This window comes from Coturnix japonica, chromosome 15 (assembly GCF_001577835.2).
Source record: "Coturnix japonica isolate 7356 chromosome 15, Coturnix japonica 2.1, whole genome shotgun sequence".
NCBI classification, from domain to species: Eukaryota; Metazoa; Chordata; class Aves; order Galliformes; family Phasianidae; genus Coturnix; species Coturnix japonica.
Window position 1 is genome coordinate 8314514 of NC_029530.1, and position 20118 is coordinate 8334631.

The 20118-nt window shown below is 52.3% G+C and overlaps 3 protein-coding genes and 2 non-coding genes across 8 annotated transcripts in view; 4 read left to right on the forward strand and 1 right to left on the reverse strand.

Moving 5' to 3' along the window:
• Positions 1-4526: 4526 nt before the first annotated feature.
• On the forward strand, positions 4527-6027 carry LOC107321417 (phospholipase A2, minor isoenzyme-like). Its single transcript, XM_015878301.2, has 4 exons — positions 4527-4677; positions 4760-4919; positions 5371-5492; positions 5645-6027. The coding sequence occupies exons 1-4, from the start codon at positions 4644-4646 to the stop codon at positions 5764-5766; spliced, it is 438 nt and encodes a 145-aa protein (XP_015733787.1). The 5' UTR covers positions 4527-4643; the 3' UTR covers positions 5767-6027.
• Positions 6028-6533: 506 nt separating this feature from the next.
• SIRT4 (sirtuin 4) lies at positions 6534-10773 on the reverse strand. 3 transcript variants are annotated; one of them, XM_015878298.2, is made up of 5 exons: positions 10698-10773; positions 8566-9071; positions 7839-8133; positions 7409-7612; positions 6534-7234 (listed from the first exon to the last, which is right to left on the reverse strand). In XM_015878298.2, exons 1-4 carry the CDS (start codon positions 10698-10700, stop codon positions 7460-7462), a joined length of 957 nt encoding a protein of 318 aa, XP_015733784.1. In that variant the 5' UTR covers positions 10701-10773; the 3' UTR covers positions 6534-7234; positions 7409-7459. The 3 variants fall into 3 exon arrangements, with proteins under 3 accessions (XP_015733784.1, XP_015733785.1, XP_015733786.1); XM_015878299.2 differs by lacking the exon at positions 10698-10773 and adding an exon at positions 9773-10341; XM_015878300.2 differs by lacking the exon at positions 10698-10773 and adding an exon at positions 9674-9756.
• Positions 10774-10909: 136 nt separating this feature from the next.
• LOC116654135 lies at positions 10910-11050 on the forward strand. The gene has a single exon (XR_004309080.1). It is a non-coding gene; the product is annotated as a U4 spliceosomal RNA (small nuclear RNA).
• A 1124-nt stretch (positions 11051-12174) lies between these two features.
• Positions 12175-12315, forward strand: LOC116654134. The gene has a single exon (XR_004309079.1). It is a non-coding gene; the product is annotated as a U4 spliceosomal RNA (small nuclear RNA).
• A 250-nt stretch (positions 12316-12565) lies between these two features.
• PXN (paxillin) overlaps positions 12566-20118 on the forward strand; it is a 38028-nt gene continuing 30475 nt past the window's right edge. For both annotated transcript variants that reach the window (XM_015877956.1, XM_015877959.1), the window contains exon 1: positions 12566-12696. In XM_015877956.1, coding sequence (XP_015733442.1) covers positions 12684-12696 — 13 coding nt within the window. In that variant the 5' untranslated portion in view covers positions 12566-12683. The remainder of the gene's footprint in view (positions 12697-20118) is intronic.

The following is a 20118-nucleotide window of genomic DNA, read 5'->3' on the forward strand; positions in this document are numbered from 1 at the left end:
GATGGTTTCATCCTTCCAAACCCAGTGCCCTTCTTTGCGTTGGATCCCCTGTGTGCCATCGTGTTGCTTCCATCTGGCCAACCCAGAAAATGAAAGGTGTGAAAAGCATGTACCATACCCTTAGAATGGTAAAGGTGGTGCTTATGAGGAAGCCAACATTCCTGGAGCATCTTTTGCTGCCACAGCATTCCATATACGGAAAACAAGTCCAGTGCAGGCAAACCCTTCTCACTTCATCCAAAGTATTTCTTTGACTCTTAGATCTGGAAGTTGTGTTTGCTGAAGTCAGTGTCAGCGTTGCTGCTGTGCATCCCTGCTCCTGTGGGATGCATCACTTACCACAGTTCCTCATCCCCCCCCAATGATCTTTTGATAAGGGAACAGCAGAATGTCCCAGAAGTGCTCGTATGTTGGGTGGATTATTGTCATGCAGCGATCACTTGACTCATGTTTTTGTCTCCTGTTTGTGTCCGTTGTTCTCAGCATCCATTTCTTCCTCCACTGGCTTATTCTACATCTTTGAGAACCCCTCTTTGTTTTCTGGCTCAAAGCTTTGCTTCCTGTGGTATTTCTTGTGATAAGACTCACTGATTTATTGAGGAGGCAAGTGATGGGTGCTACTGTGTGACAATCAGTGTCACTTTGTGGACATTTGAAAGCACTTTCCTTCAGTGCTGTTTATCTCCAGAAGAGGGTGCTGAGGAGTATTTACTGGCGGAAGATCTGGTCTGTGACTAAATAGCTTCAGCTTGGTATGGGAAAATCAGGGAATGATACCATCGTGTCCTGTGAAAAACGGGATGCAGGTGGGCACCTCCCTGCTCCCTCTTATCTGCTGGTGAGTCCCAGAAGATGAGAACAAAGGAGTTTCTGCTGAGATCCCAGAGCCAGAAGCTGCCACTCCAAGGAGAGCTGACTCAACCACTTTGGATTTGAGCTGTCACACCAAGGAGAGCTGACTGAACCACTATGAACATATAAATAAGTCTGTACTGCCATTGGAAGTTGTTGCTGTGGTTATCATCAATAGAACAATAACACCTGACAACCCACCACTAATGAACATCAGTGACTGAACTATCAACCACGCTGGACCCGCGGTGGTGACTATCTCCCTCTTGCTTCCTATAAAGACTCCTTGATTCTATTTCCTATCTTTTCTATCTCCCTTCTTCCCTTCTCCATCTCCCTAAATGACTAGGATTTGTAATAAACTGGTTGGACCAACATTTGAACTGTTTCATAATCTCACATCAGGCATACATATATCAAAAAACCTTCTCTCCCTCCAGTAAATTGGAGTGAGACAACATCTTGTGCTCTGAATATTCCGTCTTGAATTTACGCATTTCCTCCTTTTCTTTTTCTTAGCAAACTATTAACATGCTATGTAATAATGGCACTAGTCATGTTAATAATATAATCATACCTTATACATGGCATCCTGGCTGCCTGAGTTGGAGCTTTCTCCTTCATTTTGTGCGATGCTTTGTAACAGCGTTGTATGCATTTAGGTTATTGTGACTCAATCAAAGCTTTGATTGACAACATGCTGAACATCAGAAAAGAGAGAAGGCAAGTGCAGCATAATGTCAATAAATGCTGTTAAACCCACTAAGTATGAATGTGTTTGGCCCATGGCCCAAATTCCTGCAACCTGGAAAAGAATCCCAGAGGGTTCCATTCTGTGTGTACCTGTAGCTGATGAGAGAGAATCTTCAACTTTTATATGCTTGGATATATTTATGAATGATCGCTAAGATTCATGCAACAAATGCTTTTAAAATCCTCCCAGCTGTGCCTTTGGGTTAATAATGGGAAATCAATGGCCATGCAATTTTGTTAAGTTGCATATCGGGCAGGATCAGCATCAGTGGGTGAATCATCCAGAGCATAACCAGTGGCACTGCTTTCTTAGCCAGCTCTCGTCCTAACTTGGTGAGTATGCTTAAAGCTTGAGCAGCGTTGGTTCAGGGTATGTTTGGGTCTGACTGACAGGATGTCTCAGGAGCAGACACAAGCAAACTGTACTCGGAGCAGCACAGAGGGCTCATAAAACTCATAGTTCTATTCAACTTACACTCATGCACATGCACACAAGTACACATTTTAGATAATCCCTGTAAGTGGGAATAGTGAACTGTTACTTACCAACCCTTGGGAGATGGTGAAGTGCCAGAGAGAGAAGGAACGTGCTGGTGGTGGATGTGATAGGCAGAGCCAGCAGGACATCCTTGCTTCAAAGCGTGCTTTTCCTCTCTCACTCACTCACCACAGTGTCTCTCCTGCTTTTATTTCCCCCAGCATCTGCAGGTTTTTTCCATTTGCACACCGTATCTGTGTGGCCAGTGCATGATACAGAGCCCAAGTGGAACATCTGCTTGCAAAACAAGGCTTTGCAAAAAATAAGATAAACCACCAAGGCCAGCTCTGTCTACAAAACAAGTTATTTGTGCTTACAGCCACAAATAGCAGTTCCATTAAAACTATCAGAATACTTTCTTCCATCCCAGGACTGTTGTTCAATCACGGGCCTTTAGGTCCCTGGTGGAGGTTCTGATTGAAGGGACCAGTGAAGCAAAAAATGTGTTGGGTGGTACTGCAGAATTCTGTATTAGAATCACACGTTGAATTAAAGTCTGATAGTGTGTGCCTTCATCTTGAGTAATGTATGGTCATATTTTTACAGTCCTGATTAGTGGGATGAAAGAGAGTTAATTGTGCTACAGTACAGGGTTCTCTGTTAGCTTTGCCTGGGGTTCCTTTCCAGGTTCTGTCTCCACAAATTAAGCAGAGGTTAATTGACAGGCTAATAGCGTCATGACCAGGCGTTACTGATAATGGGGTGGTGAAATTACACCAAAAAGAGCTATTCCCATAGATTGCAGCACTGGTAGCATTGAATCCTGTTTGGTTCACATGTGATGCACTATTAAAATTGAGGAGGAAGCACAGAGCAGCCTGGATAGTGCCTAATAATTCTAATTCTTGAGGCTGTATTGGTAGCATATAACCCACTTCTGTCATTCCACTACCAGCGCTGTGGGTAATCCAGCCGCTCTGCTCCACTCACTGGCACCTGTGAGTTATCTACAATACAACAAATGGCAAAGCAATATCAGTAGGTAAGAAACACACAGTCTCAGTCATTATCAGGGCTGGATGCTATTCTGTGTCTTGAGATGAGGTCGAATGTATTGCTCTGGAACCCACCTAGGGCCAGTCTCTGTGGGAACACAAGCATATCCATGATCTCAAGTTACGCATGGTAAGGGATGTTCTTGAGCTCACAAGGCAGGGTTGTTAACTTAAGAAAAGATCTTTTGATCCACTGAAGGTACCTGTAACGTACAAAGAGTCACTTGTTATATGAAGCTTTCGTCGTTCTGCAAAAACCTGAAAAGCTTGAGCCACTGCAGCAAGTCCTACAGTTTGAGGTGATCCATCGACATCTGACACACTGAGGTGTGCTGCGTGCATGGAATCTTCTGAGGACGGCTCATTTCCAGCACAGTTCCTCTGAGCTCAACTACAAACAGCCACGAGGTCTCATTTAAGCCAAGCCGTGGTGGCTTTGCCAGGAGGATGGGTACCGTGCCACCTGCTTGTACCTGAAGTGCAATTATCTTTAGTTATTTCTGTTGTTATGTTTGTTCTTTAGTTATCTCTGTTATCGTTCACCTGGTGATGGCTGTGAGATGGTTTCAGCAGTTGCTGGAGGAAGCTGGCCAGATCTGCACAGCCAGGAGGGTGAGCAGGGAAATGACTGCATCCCATCTGCTCAGTGGAAATCTCTGGTCTGAAGCTCCCACTGCTTTGTTGCATTCACACCTTCTTTTACTGTGGTGGTTATTTGATATGAAAATATTTCCATGAATTTTCAGAGGCTTCCCAGGTTGCTTCTGTCTCTTGCCCAGGAGATCCTCTGAGAATCCTCCAGACTGGAAGAGACCTTTAAAGGCCGTCTGGTCCCATTTCCATGCAATGAATGGGGACACCCACAGCTCCATCATTGCTCACAGTGCTGTTCCCTGACCTTGGGTGTCTGCAGGGACGAGGCACCACCACCTCTCTGGACAACCTGTGGCAATGCCTTACCACCCTCAATGTAAAACACTTCATACTTATATCTAGACTAAATCTGCTCTCCATCCACCTATATCATTTCAAAAGTAAAAAGCAGACTAGTTTTTTTCAGTTCAGGTCCTGACAGGTGACCATTTAGGATGGATGAACAACTTCTTCCTCCATCAGGCTAGGTGAATCTGTGGAGATGTATGGGATTAATGTAAGAGGAATATCATATGCCAGCATTAGCAGGATGGATATTAGTGTGCCAGCAGTTTCCAATGTAACTACCGTGCTTTGGTATTTTTCAGCAGAGAGCCCATGAAAATGTGCATACCTTTCAGGAGGACTCTTAATTCCAGCATTAATGTAGTAGCCAAATTTAGAATGCAAGTATTTGCCTTGGCCTTCAGATGTTTTGAGCCACAACCTGCTGAGCCTAAAGCTTCTGATAGTGGAAATCTGTTTGATAACATGAACATGGTGTGTGGACCTGGCTTCCCTTTCAAGGTGAGCTCGCAGTATAAAGAGCCGTGTTTCCTCTGGCAGCAATCTCGCTGTCAGATCCCACCAGAATGAAGACTCTTGGCGTGCTTTTCTTGCTGTCGGGTGTGTAGGCAGCGCGTGCCCCTCTCAGCACCCCCTGCCCGCTGCCTCCCCTCCTGATGCTGACCTTTGTGCTTCTCCTCAGCCGTGGCTGCCATCGCCGCTATCACACCTCGTGCGTTATGGGAGTTCCGCAGCATGATCAAATGCACCATCCCAGACAGCAGCCCTCTCCTTGAATTTAATAACTACGGCTGCTTCTGCGGCTTGGGCGGCAGTGGGAAACCAGTGGATGAGCTGGACAGGTTTGTATGACTCTGCTGCTATCTGTCTCTTTCCTCACTTCTGCTTTTGTGGTTCTGCATCCTGGCTCCTCCTCAGCCGGTCCCACATGCCCGATATCCAAAGGGCTGTGGCAGCTGTTTGCTCCTCGGACACCAGGCACCGATGGGGGATGCAGGGCAAATGCTGCTTTTTGCTGTGCTGAGAGCTGCTGCAGTCAGCACACACACAGCAGGTACCTCATGGAGTGTGGGCTGGCAGGGGAGGAGTTGGGTTTGATGGTCGCTGTGGTTGGGATGCTCTGTGATGTGTGACCCATCAGGGTCCTTTGAGCCGCCTCAGCTGTCACCTAAAATTCAGAGGGTTTGGCGGTGTCTGTTCATTCCTTGTCTATTGAACAGTCACACGCAGACACGTCCTACAAGTCAGCTGAGTTTGCCATCCCAAATGTTCTTTTTCCCCCATGTTTTACAGGTGCTGTTATGCACATGACCAGTGCTACAGCAGGGCAAAGTCGGTGTGTGCCGCCACCAATGATAACCCCTACACGGAGTCATACAAGTACTCCTGCAACAACAAGGCGATCACCTGCAGCAGTACGTCCTGCCCCCAGTCCCCGCTGTGCTCTGTATCACTGTGCTGCCTTCCCAGTGTGGAAGCAATGGGGCTGCTCGGCCCTGTGTGTGGGAGGGATGTGGGTGGGAGGCCGTGCCACGTGCAGTGCAATGACCGTACACCGTCCCTTCAGGTGCCAACAACGAGTGCGAGATGCTCGTGTGTAACTGTGACCGCACAGCCGCCATGTGCTTCGCCAAGGCGCCCTACAACCCCGCTCACCTCCACCTGGACAAGGACAAATACTGCAATTAAATAACAGCGCGGCTGCCAACAATAAAAGCCTCGTACCACGCGCGTCCCTGCACAGTGCTGTGCCTCCGGGGGACGGGAGAGGGCGGGTGGTTCAGAGCTTATAGTTGAAATAGCGGCCCTCTGGCCCTTAGGGCTGAGTCTGGAATTCTGAATATCCCCTTACTTTCTGCTGGACTGACCCCGTATCCACTGCATTCTGTACTTTACTCGCTCTTGCCCGCTATGGGTTTGAAGCAACAACAAAAGAGCAGCAGCTTAGCATTTTGTGGTCAGATCTCCTTGCTTTGTTAATGCCCTCTTAGCAAATGACTTTGGCATCCTTGCTTCTAACAGCTTTTAACAGCTCTTGTCAGGATGTTAATATGGGACATGTAGGACTGGGGCTTTTGAAAGACCCCAGCGCAGCCCAGAGGGGAGTGCTAGAATGATGTGGAAGGCTGGATCCAAATGTGATGTTTCAGGCTGGTAAGGTTCTGTCTTTTACCCCACATGTGGTATAATTTGTCTTGAGATTCCACCCTGCGGATCAACACAACGTGTCTGCCCAGCAGGGATGGGTCTCCTGTTAGGACTGTACCAAATCACATCTATAAAAGCCTGAGATCTCCCCTGGGGAAACCTACTGTACAGATTGAATTGTATCTCTTAATTCATCAGCTGTTAGTAATTACATCCTGCATCTTTGCAATGGGAAAAAATGAATCTGACTTCTGAGACTGACAATAAATCGCAGGAGGGAGAGGGAATTACAACGCAAATAGGAGCAGTCATGTAAACAGTTTTAATTCACTGCTAAGCTATTCATTAATTAAATAACACCTTTTAAAAACACATTTCTGAGAAGGCAGCAGTAACACAAAGCAGCTCTGGTCAGATTAGCTGAGCCTAAATCCTCTGGCATCACAACAATTGACCATTTTGAAAGGTGGGACAGTTCAGCTGCTCAGCTGGCACTCAGAGCAGTGCTGACTGCCCCTCCTTGCTGATGGCAGCTCTGTAACCTGTGCTTTCAAATCATTTATTACGAGAGCAGGATTCTCTTTTGATCCATCTTGGCGGCGCTGACACCTGCAGTTCTTTTTACCTCTTTTACCCTCTTTGCACACTCCACATCTGCCCACGAATGATGTGGGATCCTCCAGCTGTACTTTGTGTTCCATATCGCTCTCCTGTGCTTTTCTGCCTGGAGTAACCCAGTCAAACTCCCCATCCCCCATTCTTGACAACTATTTGAATATCCTGTCCCAGTCCAGTCCTTTGCCAGTGAATGCAAAGAAAAGGCTCTGTTTACACAGCGAGGGAAGGGAGAAAATAACTCCTTTTCATCGTTTTTGGTTTCAGTGCAGAAAACTGTCCGGCTGATGTGTGTGAGGTTTGCTGCCCTCTCCTGGCGTCACCAGGGGCCACATGTAAGGATCTCATGGCTGCCCTTCAGACCGTAGTAATTCCCCTTTGGAGAGATTAAGTCCTGCAGGAATGGAGGGAAGAAGATGCTTTATACGTGAAATAGAACGTTTCACAACAGCAGTGTTTTGCTGAAACCAGGTCAGTTCAACCAGGCACAGCTTTCAAATCAGCAGTGACTTGAGAAACCCTGCATGTTGTTGCTACCCTTTAATGTGAATGCCCCAGATGTACTCACCTTGTAGAGATTATTTTACCCCTGATTGCTACTGATGCTCGGCTCGTTGGCTCAGTGTGCAACTATCAAAGGCAGCAGCTCTCCGCAGCGGGAGTTCAGCTTGAGGGATGCAAAGTGATCCAACCTCGTGGGCCCAATGTTGAGGACTGCGATTGGCAGCTGCTTCTCCCGGGCAGCCAGTGCAAACCTGTAACCAGAGTACACCTGCAGGAACACCAGAAGATGGAGTTAATGGCAGCACAGGCAAGGAACAGACAGAAAGGACTGTATAAAGTGAAACAGGTGATGGTTGGCAGTGGGAAATGGGGCTGTATATGTATGCTGTGTAATGCAGCTGCGCTTAACTCAGGTCCTCAGCTATGGGACCAAGGGCTGCTGCATAGAGAGCAGTACAGAAACAGGAACTGGTGTGGGAGGAAGACCTCGCTACCTGCATGGAGGATCCTGCCACCAGCATGGAGTCTGACTCCGCCAGGCGTTGATGCACAAAATCCACCTTCTCCCGGCTCACTGTGTCTCCAAAGAACGTCACGTCGGGCTTCAGGATTCCACCACACTTCCTGCAAGATGGGACTTGGAAACTGCGCACCTGCTCATCCGTCAGGAAGACGTCTCCATCTGGATTCACATCAAGGGCTTCAGCTGTCCAGGTGGGGTTCAGAGCTTCAAAGTGCTCCTGGAGCTCAGAGCGTGAGGTTTGATCGCCACAGGTCAGGCAGAAAACCCTGGAATGCAGAGCAGAGCCTTAACAGGGAGCTTAACAGAGAGCTTTATGCCAGCTGAGGCCGCAGAGCCACTGGCTTGTTCCTTACATGGCCTGGGAAGTCCATTGCCATTATTGTATTTATTTCTCTTGCTTGGCAGGGATGCCCTACACTGTGCTCTCTGACCCCTGCCTTGCATTCCCTCTCATAGTTAAGGCTGTGCTTTTTCATCTGCAAGTTCTGGGTGACCACAGGCAGCTTGCAGAGCTCTGCTCTGATGTGCATGGCCGGAGCATTCCTGGCACTGCCCTCTCACCTTTGAACACACCATCTCCACTGGCACAGCACATTTATGTGTTGTCTCCTTTCTTAGCAGCTAACACTGAACCTACACGTTGGTGACCCGGAGCAGAACACCAATGGATAACCCATCTTCCCTTACCCAGGCAGTACCTGTGTGTGCAGCCGTGCAGTTCTGTCACACGCTGGCTCCCAGCTTTGGTGTGAAGCGCATCCACGTTCTGGGTCACCAGCCAGTGCAGCTTCCCCAGCTCCTCCCAGTGCCTCAGCACCAGGTGGGCCACGTTTGGCTGGTGGGATGAGAATTGTGGCCAGCCCACAAAGTTCCTCGCCCAGTAGCGCTGCCGGGCGCTGGCACTACGGACAAACTCTGTGTGCTGGATGGGCCGCCGGTCCGACCTGGCATAGAGCCCCACACCTTCCGAGCGGTAATCAGGGATCCCCGACTCAGTGGAGATTCCAGCTCCGGTCATTACAAACAGCTTCTTGGAGTTGGAAATAAAACGCTGCATCTCTTCTACTTGCGTGGGATGTGGGGGGAGGCAGGACGGGACAAAGGCCAGGTTTGGGGACGCCCTGGGGACAGAGCTGTGCAGGAGATGGTGCGGTCTGATGGCTCTGCAGCCTCCTGGGAGCTTCCTGGCAGGGAACATGTTGAGCTAAAAGCCAAGAAGAGGATATATGGCTGTAAATGGGAGCAGAGCAGATCCCTGAGCACATTGCTGTGTGCTCCAGGAAATGATGCTGGTGATTCTTTGCACTTTATTTTCTATTTTGTAAAGAAACCCACATTACTTTGGAGTAGGACAGTGTTCCTACATTGCCACGTCCTGCTCACAGAGTAACAGAGTGAGGGCTGCTCAGAAGGTGCAGAGTTTCATGTCAGACAGTAACTGTTTCTGAGCTGAACACCCATCCTGATGCTCCCAGCAGCAGCTTGGCAGAGCTTAAAGTGCTTGCACCAATGGCACAGCCCCATTCCTGTCCCTCAGCGTCCAAAGAGCTCTCAGAAGGTTTTGACGTGGGATGAAATGGAGCTGTGACAGCCTGACCCACGAATGGCGACAGCATGTAGGCCGGCCCACATAGAAGTAAAGCAGGTAAGGCTTAGGAGCGAAAATAACACATCTGAGAGACGCTGTGGAGCATCAGAACAGCGTCAGAGTCAGGGAAAAACTTAGAGAAGGCGGAAGACTAATTGGGAAATGCAGGGCTGCTTTGGAAAGCCGAGTGCTCAGATGGCAGCAGTACAAACACAAACCCCGAGCGGAGCCGAGTCTTTTCTGCTGCAACAGCGACGTGGGGGGGCAGGTGGGTCTCAAAGCGGGCATGGCTGGGGGGATGGCAATGTTATCCGTACCTCTCATAGCGCTGCCAGCTCCGAGAAGGGCTTCCTGCAAGCGGGGCTTTGTGGGAAACACAGTCTGTGCAGCTCAGCCCTCAGCACAGCGCCTACAGTTCCCGTGGTTCAAGGAATAGAAGCTGAGCTTCCTGCAGGGTGCAGCCCTGATACAGCACCGAGTGCCTCGCAGCTGCCCTCTAGGAAACGTCCGGGAATAAAAGAAGCTCTGATTTGTGTTCGGATGGAGAGAGCAGCCTTGAGAAAATGCGCTGTAGATGCTTAGATTAGAAAAGGCAATTTCCCCTCCCTGCTGGTCTCAGGTCCTGGCCTCAAAATGTGCCTGATGGCCGAGCTGGTCTGTGTGCAGCTTTATGGGGAGGCATGAGGACAAATATGAAGCTGCTGCAGGAGATGCACTTCTATGGGCCCATGTATGATGATGTATGAGGAGGCAGAAAGCCAACAGAGCAGCGGCAGTGTGCGGTGAACGGTGCTGAAACTCAACTGCCATCACCTTAAAGATGTGCAAACAGCACCTGAGCAACCCCGTCTGTCTTACAGGCTGCAAGGGCTGCTCACTCCTCGTCTTGCAAGGAAGCCGCTCGGTTTTGGTGCTGCTCCGGGCCATGATGCTCGTTGCACTTTGGTTACTGGGAGCTGCTGGAGCAGCCCCCGTGCTGCGCTGCCGCCCGTTGTGCCCCCGCTTGGTGCGGGTTTCATCCCGCACTGCACATTCAGGATAAACCCCGGGATGTGCGGGTTTGTTTTTTGGATCGGAGGCGCCGTAAAAACAACCATCACTTTAGGAATAGGGACAAACAATGAACATCCCACCCCGCACGGCTCGTCCCGTCCCCGCACACCCCGCCCCGCCGTAACCCCGCCCCGCTCTCAGGTGCCGCCCGTGCAGGGGCGGGTCGCTCCTCCCGTCCCCGCTCATTACCATGGCGGGTTCCCGGCTCTCCCCGCGCTCCGACCCCGCCGCCGTTCGTCTCCGCCCCGCTCCCCCCGCACACTCCGTTGCTCCGGGCGCGGGGCGGCAGCGGCGGGGAGCGCGCGGGACCGGAGGCGAGGGGCGCGTGGGGGCGCGCCGGCGCGCTGTGACGTAGGCGGCGGTGCTGCTGCGGGGGGCGCGCCGGCGCGAAATAAGGGGTCAGCTTTGCGCAGTGGCAGTATCGTAGCCGATGAGGTTTATCCGAGGCGCGATTATTGCTAGTTGAAAACTTTTCCCAATACCCCGCCGTGACGACTTGCAATATAGTCGGCACCGGCAATTTTTGAGAGCCTCCCCGGAGGCTGATTTCTCGCGGTTAACAACAGAGCCGGAACTGACTAGGTTCACCGCCTCGGTGCTTCTTCCTTCTCGTAATCTTTAACCTGCGGTGTTCCCTCCCTCGGGGAGCTCCCGGCGGAGCTGGACGTCCCCGGCTGCAGGGGGGGGTTGGTGTGGGCTGTTGGGATGCGGTACCGCCAGAACCGGACCGGACGAAAAACTCAACATGAGCCAGCAGTGAGCACTGGCAGCCCGGAAAGCAAATGGGATCCTGGGCTCCATCAGGAGAGGGGTGGTCAGCAGGGATAGGGAGGTGATCGTCCCTCTCTACTCTGCTCTTGTGAGGCCCCATCTGTTGTACCGTGTCCAGGTGTGGAGCCCTCAGTACAAAAAAGACATGGAGATTTTGGAAAGGGTCCAGAGGAGGGACAGGAAGATGATCAGGGGCTGGAGCACCTCCCCTGTGAGGACAGGCTGAGGGAGTTGGGTTTGTTCAGCCTGGAGAAGAGAAGGTTGCGGGGTGACCTCATTGCAGCCTTTCAATACCTGAAGGGAACTTACTGCCAGGAGGGGAGTAAACTCTTGGAAAGGGCTGATAATAGCAGGACACGGGGAAATGGTTTTAAGTTAAAAGAGGGAAGATTTAGGTTGGATGTTAGGGGGAAGTTCTTCACTAGGAGAGTGGTGAGGCCCTGGAACAGGCTGCCCAGGGAGGTTGTGGATGCCCCGTCCTTGGAGGTGTTCAAGGCCAGGTTGGACGGGGCCCTGGGCAACCTGATCTATAAAGGTGTATGTTTGGTGGCCCTGCCAGGCAGGGGGTTGGAACTACATGATCCTTGAGGTCCCTTCCAACCCGGGTCATTCTGTGGCTCTGGGCGCGCCCCTCCGGCGGGGAGAGCCCGGGTCTCCCGCGTGACGTCACGCCTACTTTGCATAGCGCTTCCCAGCATGCCTCGCGGCCTCCGGTTTCCCAACACGGGGGGTTTGGCACAACCGGGGGCTGCGCTGATCACCGTGACCGCGGGGCCGCGGGGCCAGGCGGGGGGGGCGGCGGTAACGGCGGGGAACGGAGGCGGGGCGGGATCGCTCGCCGTGACTGAGCCGGTGACCACGGGGCCCGGGCTGGCGGCGGAGGGAAACGGAGATCAGCTTTGCGCAGTGGCAGTATCGTAGCCAATGAGGTTAATCCGAGGCGCGATTATTGCTAATTGAAAACTTTTCCCAATACCCCGCCATGACGACTTGAAATATAGTCGGCATTGGCAATTTTTGACAGTCTCTACGGAGACTGAACGTATGTGGTCTAAAAGCAGAAAATAGCGATTGTGGAACAGCGAAGCGAGCGTGTATTGCATTGCAGTGCCGTGCCGTGCCTTGCATTGCCGTGCCGTGCATTGCATTGCTGTGCTGTGCATTGCATTGCCGTGCATTGCCGTGCCGTGCCGTGCATTGCATTGCCGTGCCGTGCATTGCATTGCCGTGCATTGCATTGCATTGCCGTGCATTGCCGTTCCGTTCCGTTCCCCCGCTCCCGCCGGCAGGGTGCAGCCGCGGGCACACGCTGTTCCGCCGGGAGCGCGCGGTCGTCGGGCACGCGCGGGGGCGGGGCGGGAAAGTTGCGAGTCGCTGAGCGGAGCGGGCGGCGGCACCGGCACCATGGACGATCTGGGTGAGTTGTGGGCGCTGCCCGGTGAGCTGCGGGCCGCCTCTGCCCGTGTCTCTGTCCGTCTCTATCCGTGCTGTTCGGCCGCTCTCCGTGCCGTTGGTCGGGGCTCCCCGCGGTGCCGCGTTCCTCCCGCCGGTTGTTCGGGCCCGCACCCCCGGGGCACGGCTCGGTTCGGCTCGTCTCTTCTCGGTTCGGTTCGGCCCGGCCTCGTCCGCCCGCTCCCGGCCCGTTGTCGGGGTGCGGCTCTCGGAGTCCCGCGTGTGGAAGCGCTGGGAGCGGGCGGGGAGGGGCCGGCGCTGCTGGCAGCCGCCACCGGCAGAAAGCGGCGTGTTGAGCTGTGCGAGGTGGGGAATGGAGCCAGCAGGGCCGTGAAGCGCCGGGTTCGTCCCCTGTTGCTCCTGTTGCTGAGACGCTGCTCGTTATCTCAGTGGAAGTTGTGAGATGAATCCTTCAGGCGTTGCTCTGTCCCAGCAGCGCGGTTTCGTTGTCACGCTTACGCCGGTTCCTTCTCAGTTTTTGTGCGGTCTTTCAGGTTGGACGACATCTGCTGATCCCACCAGAACCCAACCAACAAGGAAAGCTCTCTTTCTCTCTCCTAAATCTGCAGGATTTTCCTTAACAGAGCACGCCGGCTGCTTTCCCTCTGCAAATCACTGCTGTACCGCCCTGCTCTTCCAAAGGCTCCCAGCTTTTGGGAGCTCTTCACACATAGAGTTGGGAGGTGTTGGAACAGCTGCCCAGAGAGGCTGTGGATGCCTCAATGTTGGAGGTTTTGGGGTCCTGGGCAGCCTGGGCTGGTATGAAATATAAAGGTTGGCCACCCTGCTTACAGTAGGAGGGTTGGAGCTTCATGATCCCTACCAACCCAGGCCATCCTACGGTAGGGATATATAAGTAAGGCATAGTGCCATGCTGAGCTTATACACGGTGTAGGTTCGGTGTTGTGCTGAGCTCATACATGGTGTAGGTTCAGTGTTGTGCTGAGCTCATACATGGTATAGGTTCAGTGTTGTGCTGAGCTCATACACGGTGTAGGTTCAGTGTTGTGCTGAGCTCATACATGGTGTAGGTTTGGTGCTGTGCTGAGCTCATACGTGGTGTAGGTTCGGTGTTGTGCTGAGCTCATACACGGTGTAGGTTCAGTGTTGTGCCTGGCTGGGTGTGAGGGAGCACCATGCAGTGCCAGGGGTGTCTCTGCTCTGAAATCCCCCAACTTATGGTCAATCTTTGGGCCATCCTGCTCCATTCAATAGGAGCTGATGGCATGTTGGGCCATGGACTGTACTGTACTGCACTGTAAAGCTCAGACCCAGAGGTACCTGCGTGGTCTGGGCAGGTTATAAAACAGAGTCATAGGGGTTGGAAGGGAGATCATTGAGTCCAACCCCCTGCCAGAGCAGGTTCCCTACACAGAGTTGCACAGCTCAGCATCCAGGTGGGTCTTGAATATCTCAAGGAGACTCCACAGCCCCCCCGGGCAGCCCGTCCCAGTGCTCCAAAACACCATCAGGAGCAGGTTTGGTAGTGCTGGTTGTTTGATGGAGCTCCAAAGACTTGGCTTATTTCTTTTCACCACCCACAGCACTGGAGGAATGGCGGCGTGGAGCTCCTGAAGGAAACTGCATCCCAGCAGCACAGGGAGCTGGGCCTGACCAAACTGCAGCAGCACATGGTGGGGATGGAGGGGGGGTGGGGAGCCTGGGCAGCTGGCCAGCCTCACATTGCCTGCCTTCAGCCTCAGAGGAAACGCTTTGAGGACGTGCTTGGAGCTGGGCAGGAAGCTGGCTGTGCTGCGGATGGGTGTGGAGAATGAAAGCTGGCCCTGAGCAGTGCGGGTCCTAACGGGGACTGCAGTGTTGTTACGTGCTGTGCCCCCAGCAACAGGTGACCTGTCACATGCGTTTGCTTCAGGCACATTGAGCTGCTGGATTATTCCTGGTTCCGTGGCACTACCTTGTCTAAGTCATGTGCAGTGTTATTTATTTACTGAGAGCTCTGGCCGCTCCAATCAGAGGTGGTGCTGCTTTTAGAAGCTTGTTTTTGGAGGCGTTAACATTCCTATTTACTGCTCAGTTATTTATTCAGACATTTTTTTGTTTCCCCCACTGGGTTTTGCAAGCAGAAACAAACCAGCATTGACTGGAGCTTGAGAGGGGTGTTCTGCAAAGTTGCTTCTGCTCCTTAATAAGAATGTATGTACGGTGGTGCTTTGGCTGTATGGAGCAATGTGGCTTTGAAAGTTCTGGGCACGAAGGTTCAGAGTACAAGAGGTTGTACTTTAAGAGCTGTCTCTGGGGAGCTCCCACCCACCCCATCTTCATGGCTTAACCCTCTCAGGGTCGGTTTGCTGCTGGTTGTGCACAGGGAGGGGGCTCAGTGTGTTCCTGCCCCCTGTCCCAGCAGGTCTGTGCTGCTTCCTCTGTGCTTTCCATCTGAATTCATACCTGGTTTCGATTTGAACGTTGACTGTGGATTGCTGACAGTCAGCTGTGCCTGAGGATTGGTGCTGGGGGAAGGGCTGCTCAGGTTGTTTGGTGCTTTCTGCTGGCTCGGGTTTCTGAGTGGTTCCTGGTGCTGGGCGAGAAGACTGCAAACAGAGCTACTGCTCTGCACAATGGGCTTCTGACTTGTTTCAGCTTCTTAGCTGTTCTGAGCCCTTGTAAAACAGGGGCTTCATTGTCCTGGGCAGCTCAGACAGGGAGTCCTCTGCCTCGAGCAGCGTGCGGCGCAGAGAGGCTTCCTTTCTTGCTGCTCTATTTCCATGGAAAGTCGGGACTCGTTGCTGTCTTTGGCTGCTTTGTCTCTGTCTGGGAGAGGTCAACTTACCCAGAGTGTTCAGCTGCCCTCCTGGTTAGAGCCGAGCCTCTGACACCGTGTCACCCATTAGAGGAAGCAGTGAGAGTTCCATCTCAGCCTGCTCTCTCATCACAGGGGAATCTCAGCGCCTCCGTTTCTCTTGGTCCTTTTTTAATCACCCACTTTCCCCTTAAGCTGTGTTGTATGAAACAGGTCTGAATCCTGAAGTCTGGCAGCAGAGCAGGCGGTAGCAGCCACTTGTGGTGACACCAAGGCGGGGTTCTGACCCACTGCTGTGACAGAGATGTTTGAATTCCTTAAGCTGAGTCTGTGTGACAGCAGTACAGCTGTGGGGGAGCAGGAAACAGCCCGCAGCCACCAAAGGGATCCGTCAGAATCAGAGTGCTGTGTTAGCTGGCTGGGTTATAGCCCAGAGCTCCAATGGCTTTGGAGAAAGCAGGAATGCATTCTGAATTCAGCCATGTGCGTGAGCAGGATCTCAGCTCCCTGTTGCACAGCTCAGGCTGTGCTCCCATCTGCGTGCTGCTCTGCGCCCCGTTCTGATGAGGAAGCTGTTAATGAACACACTCTTCTGCTTCAGCTGCATGAAAGTGAAGCATTGTCCGGGGGAACTTCCCTGCGTACAGCAGGAGGACGGGACACAGGGATTGAGCCGCTTGCTCAGCCTGGGCTGTCTGTGCTGAGCGAGGTCTGGTGGCACTCCCTGCAATGGGATGCCATGGCTATTAGGCAATCGGATTTAAAGTGCTGAGTAGGGAACTGTGGAGACATTTGGGTCCCGTTCTTGTTTTTCAGCGTGTGTAACGTCTCGCTGTGCGCCTCATCCAGCTGAGTTTCAGATTGCAGCCAAAAATGGTGATTCCTGCTTCCCCGGCCCTTGTGGGCTCCTGCTTACGTAGTGAGTGGGAACGGGGCTGTGGGGCGGATCAGTGCACGTTGCTGGAAGCCAGCCCTGTCACCCAGCCCGGACAGATGTGTGCTGCTGGATGGGGAGCAGGGCTCCCTTGCCCTGTGTTGGGGCAGCTGGATGCAGTGCAGGGACTGTGCTGCGTTTTGTCCCATCTCCCTTCATTGTGGGTGCCAAGTGCAGCACAGTCAGCTGGATCAGCAAGCTGATTTCTCTGCAAACTGTTAGAACTGGATGGTTTGTAGCCAGGTCAGCTCACACAGCCGTGCTCACACAGAGCCGCCCCACCACCAGGCTGTGGATAGTGAGGCTCCTCTTTCAGCTGGAGCTGATGTTTGATTCATTATAAAGCAACCATTTATCCACAGATCTGCCTCCAGGCGAATTGTTTTTGCATCTGTGCAACAGGGGTGACAGCTCCTTACCTGCACAGTGTGCTCCATGTTTATTGCCAGCTTTGTGTTTCTAAACCAGCTTCCCTCAGAACAGTCTCTCTTTCACACTTCCCATCACTCCTACTGGAAAAACACACAGTGGCAAGTTTGAGTTCGATTTATACGTGTCTGTTCTCAGCTCTGTTGGTGTTCCCGTGCTGCCATTCTGATGGCTCATCCCTTCTGCATCCCCGGGCAGGGCAGCCTGCGAGCAGGGAGACATTTCCTTCCCCACAGCACTTCTGCTCTAAGTCTTTACCACAAAACGTCGTGAAGTCATTCGAAGAATGTCGTGTTCTAAAGATACACCATAAAAAAAATAACATATGACTGTATCACATCACTTGTCATTTCTTCCCCACTCCCCCCTTCCCAGTTTGTGCTTGTTCTCATGGCAAATGGCACCAGGACGGCACAGAGCAGCTGGCTGAGCTTTCTGGGCAGAGGTTCCAGAGCATTTGGATACTTTGAAGTTATGTTTATAAATCCTCATAAAACAAACAAAGCACACTGGGAACAACTTTGGTGTTCTTGCTGTTCCAGCCATAGGAGCTCATGTCCCCGAGGTTACGTGCTTGTGCTGTTGAGGAATCTGGCAGGCGTTTTCTTTCTGCTCGTGTAAATGCAGCGGGCAGTGATTAATCTGAACTTACATGGGAAACTTATCTGAAGCTGCTGGAGAAAGCTCTGTGCTGCTGATCTGAGAGCACAGGACAGGCCCCAGGGGGAACAGCCAGCGCTGTTACTGCCCTGCTCCTTTCTCCTGCAGCACCCTGGGGCTGCCTTCTGCACCGTGAACGAGTTTAGTAGGGGTCATGTACATGAGGCTGGAGTGCTGGAAGGCTTCAAATGCTGCTTGCCATGCTGCTGGTCACAGCACTCCTGTGCTTGGTGTGCAGGGCTGGCTGGCAGTGTGCTGTGGCTGCAGCTTCATTGCTTGGCTTTTACTGTCCATTGCACTAAGCTCTAACAGAAAGAACATTTAAAAAGAAGAAAAGGAAAGTTTTGCTCCAAGGGATGAACCTTCTGAGTGATGCTTTGCGTGGGGAGCTGTGCTTTACGTGGCTTAGCTGTGAAGCAGACTGCACAGGGTCTGCAGGAAGAAACCAGTCCCGTGTTCTTATCATGGAATTGAGCTGGTGGATGGAATTAATCCATGTCTGTATCGCTGTAGGATCTTTGTCTCCCTCTGTGCAGGGCAAGGTGAGCAGAGGTCTTCAGTCCCTGCTGTAGGAAGCTTGTGGTGGCTCATAGACCAGGGCAGGGTCAGGTTTTCCTGAGAGTGTAAGAGGGCAAAGAAAACTGCAAGTAGGGAAGGTCAGGGGCTGGAGGGCTGTAAATGATTTGCTGAGGATTAGGAGTTTAATGCTGCCTCGTTGTAACCTCTTTGGGTCTGAACAAGTTCCAGGCTCTCTCTGAAAGGAGTTCTGTTCGATTGGAGCCACTTCATTGAACTGGGTCATCAGACAGAGGAGCCGGAGGCTGTTGGCACATCAGCTGAGTTCTCTGATGCCCCCAGGGCTGCAATACGACAGCAGCCTGCTGCCTGCCCTCACTGCCTGCCCTCACTGCCTGTCCTTTGGCCACCAGTTGTGTCTTTGTTCCCCATTTCTCAGCAGCAGCGGTTCCTCATGAGCAGGTCAGAGGGTGCTGCTATAGCAAATTGCCCTCTGGGGCAGGGCTGACCCTCAGAATGAGATGCAGAGGAGAAGCACTGTCAGGCTTTGCAGCTCTCCCTCTTGTTGGTTTGTGGGAGGCTCTTCTCAGGCCGTGTTGGCCTGGTTAGGCAGTATGAGGCACAGCTGGAGCCGCTCTGTGTGCTGTGAGCAGCTCCAGCAGTTGGACTCCATCCCCACGGAGCACCGGGCGCTGGGGGAGGGAGTGAGATGCCATTTTAGCCACGTCATGAGACCTCTTATCAGCAGCCAACTCTGGTGTGGGTGGGTGAGCGGCGTGGCCAGAAGAAGCTGCCTCTTATTTCTGCTGTGAAATGTGGAGAGCTCAAACTGTCAGTCAGGACGAGCGCGTGGAGGTTGGGATGTTTGTCAGGCAGGTTCCTGTAATGTGGAGCTTGTAGCTGCCAGCCTGCCCTGCTGGGCTCTGCCAGGTTGGAGCTCTGCTGTCCTGTGCCTCTGTTGGCAGCACCTCACCAGCACAGCTGCTGTGGCACACTGCTCCTCTGCTTCATCACTGCTTAAATCTGATGCCTACAGCACCTTCTGTGTCAGGACTGTGCAGGGAGGCCTCAGCCATGTGAGACTCAGACCTAATCTGCCTGGTTAGGGTTTGTTTTGCTGTAAGATTTGGGCACAGGTGCTAATTTGCCCCCAAAGTACACAAACAGATCACTGTGGTTCTGCATACAGGCCCCCCACCCCTTTGGGGCTGTTGGGGCCCATTGGGGTCCTCTGATCCTGCTGCCAACATGTGAAAGATGCAGCCTGTGGCCGGCTTAGCCAGCACAGCACCGTGCTCTATGGCTCACCGCTGCCCTGCCTTGCAAAGCTGGGGGCCGGGGGGTGCAGAGGAAGCTTTATGTCATTCTTGGCTGCCTTCTGAGTAATTGTTTTAATGAAATGGAATGCAGTGCGTTCAGAGCTTGCTTGGCAGAAACAGCTGTTTTTAAAAAAAACATTCAGTTTTCTGGGGAAGGGGTTGAGGTCAGTCTGCTTTCCAGCCGCTTCAAGCGGGTAAACGTGGGTTTGCAGCAGAGAGAGGAGTGGGATGTTGTGCTCAGGGAGGGGATGGCTGCACTGCTGTGTGTGTGGGGGATGATGTCCTCGTGCACATAATGTCTAAGCTGTTGGGCCTGGTCCCTCTGGCTCTCAGTGTGATGTTCATGCCAGCGTGGCTCTGAAGTGGATCAGGTTAATTTCAGAGCGACGTGAGTAGGTTCGTGTGTGTGTAAGACATGTATGCATTGAGGAACTTGGTAGGAAAATGAACGGGACTTCAGTTATCCCTGGGTGAGATTGTGATGGGTTGAGACAAGCAAAGTCAACTCAATTTTCAGCAAAGCAGAAATGGAGGAACCAGGAATCTCGACTTGTGCAAATGACTGTGAGAAATTCCCTTGGCTGTCTCAGCTGCGTGGTGATTTGTGCCTTAGGAATGGCTGGAGGGGCAACCAGGGATCCTGCTGAAAACCCTTTTTTAGAAGGTGGTTTGCAGAAGGATTTATTTTGTGTACCTACGGAGGGGGGTTATTCTTATGCTGCTTCTATTTCAGCATTGCTGGCATTTCCATTTTTGGGCAGCTCTGGGGAT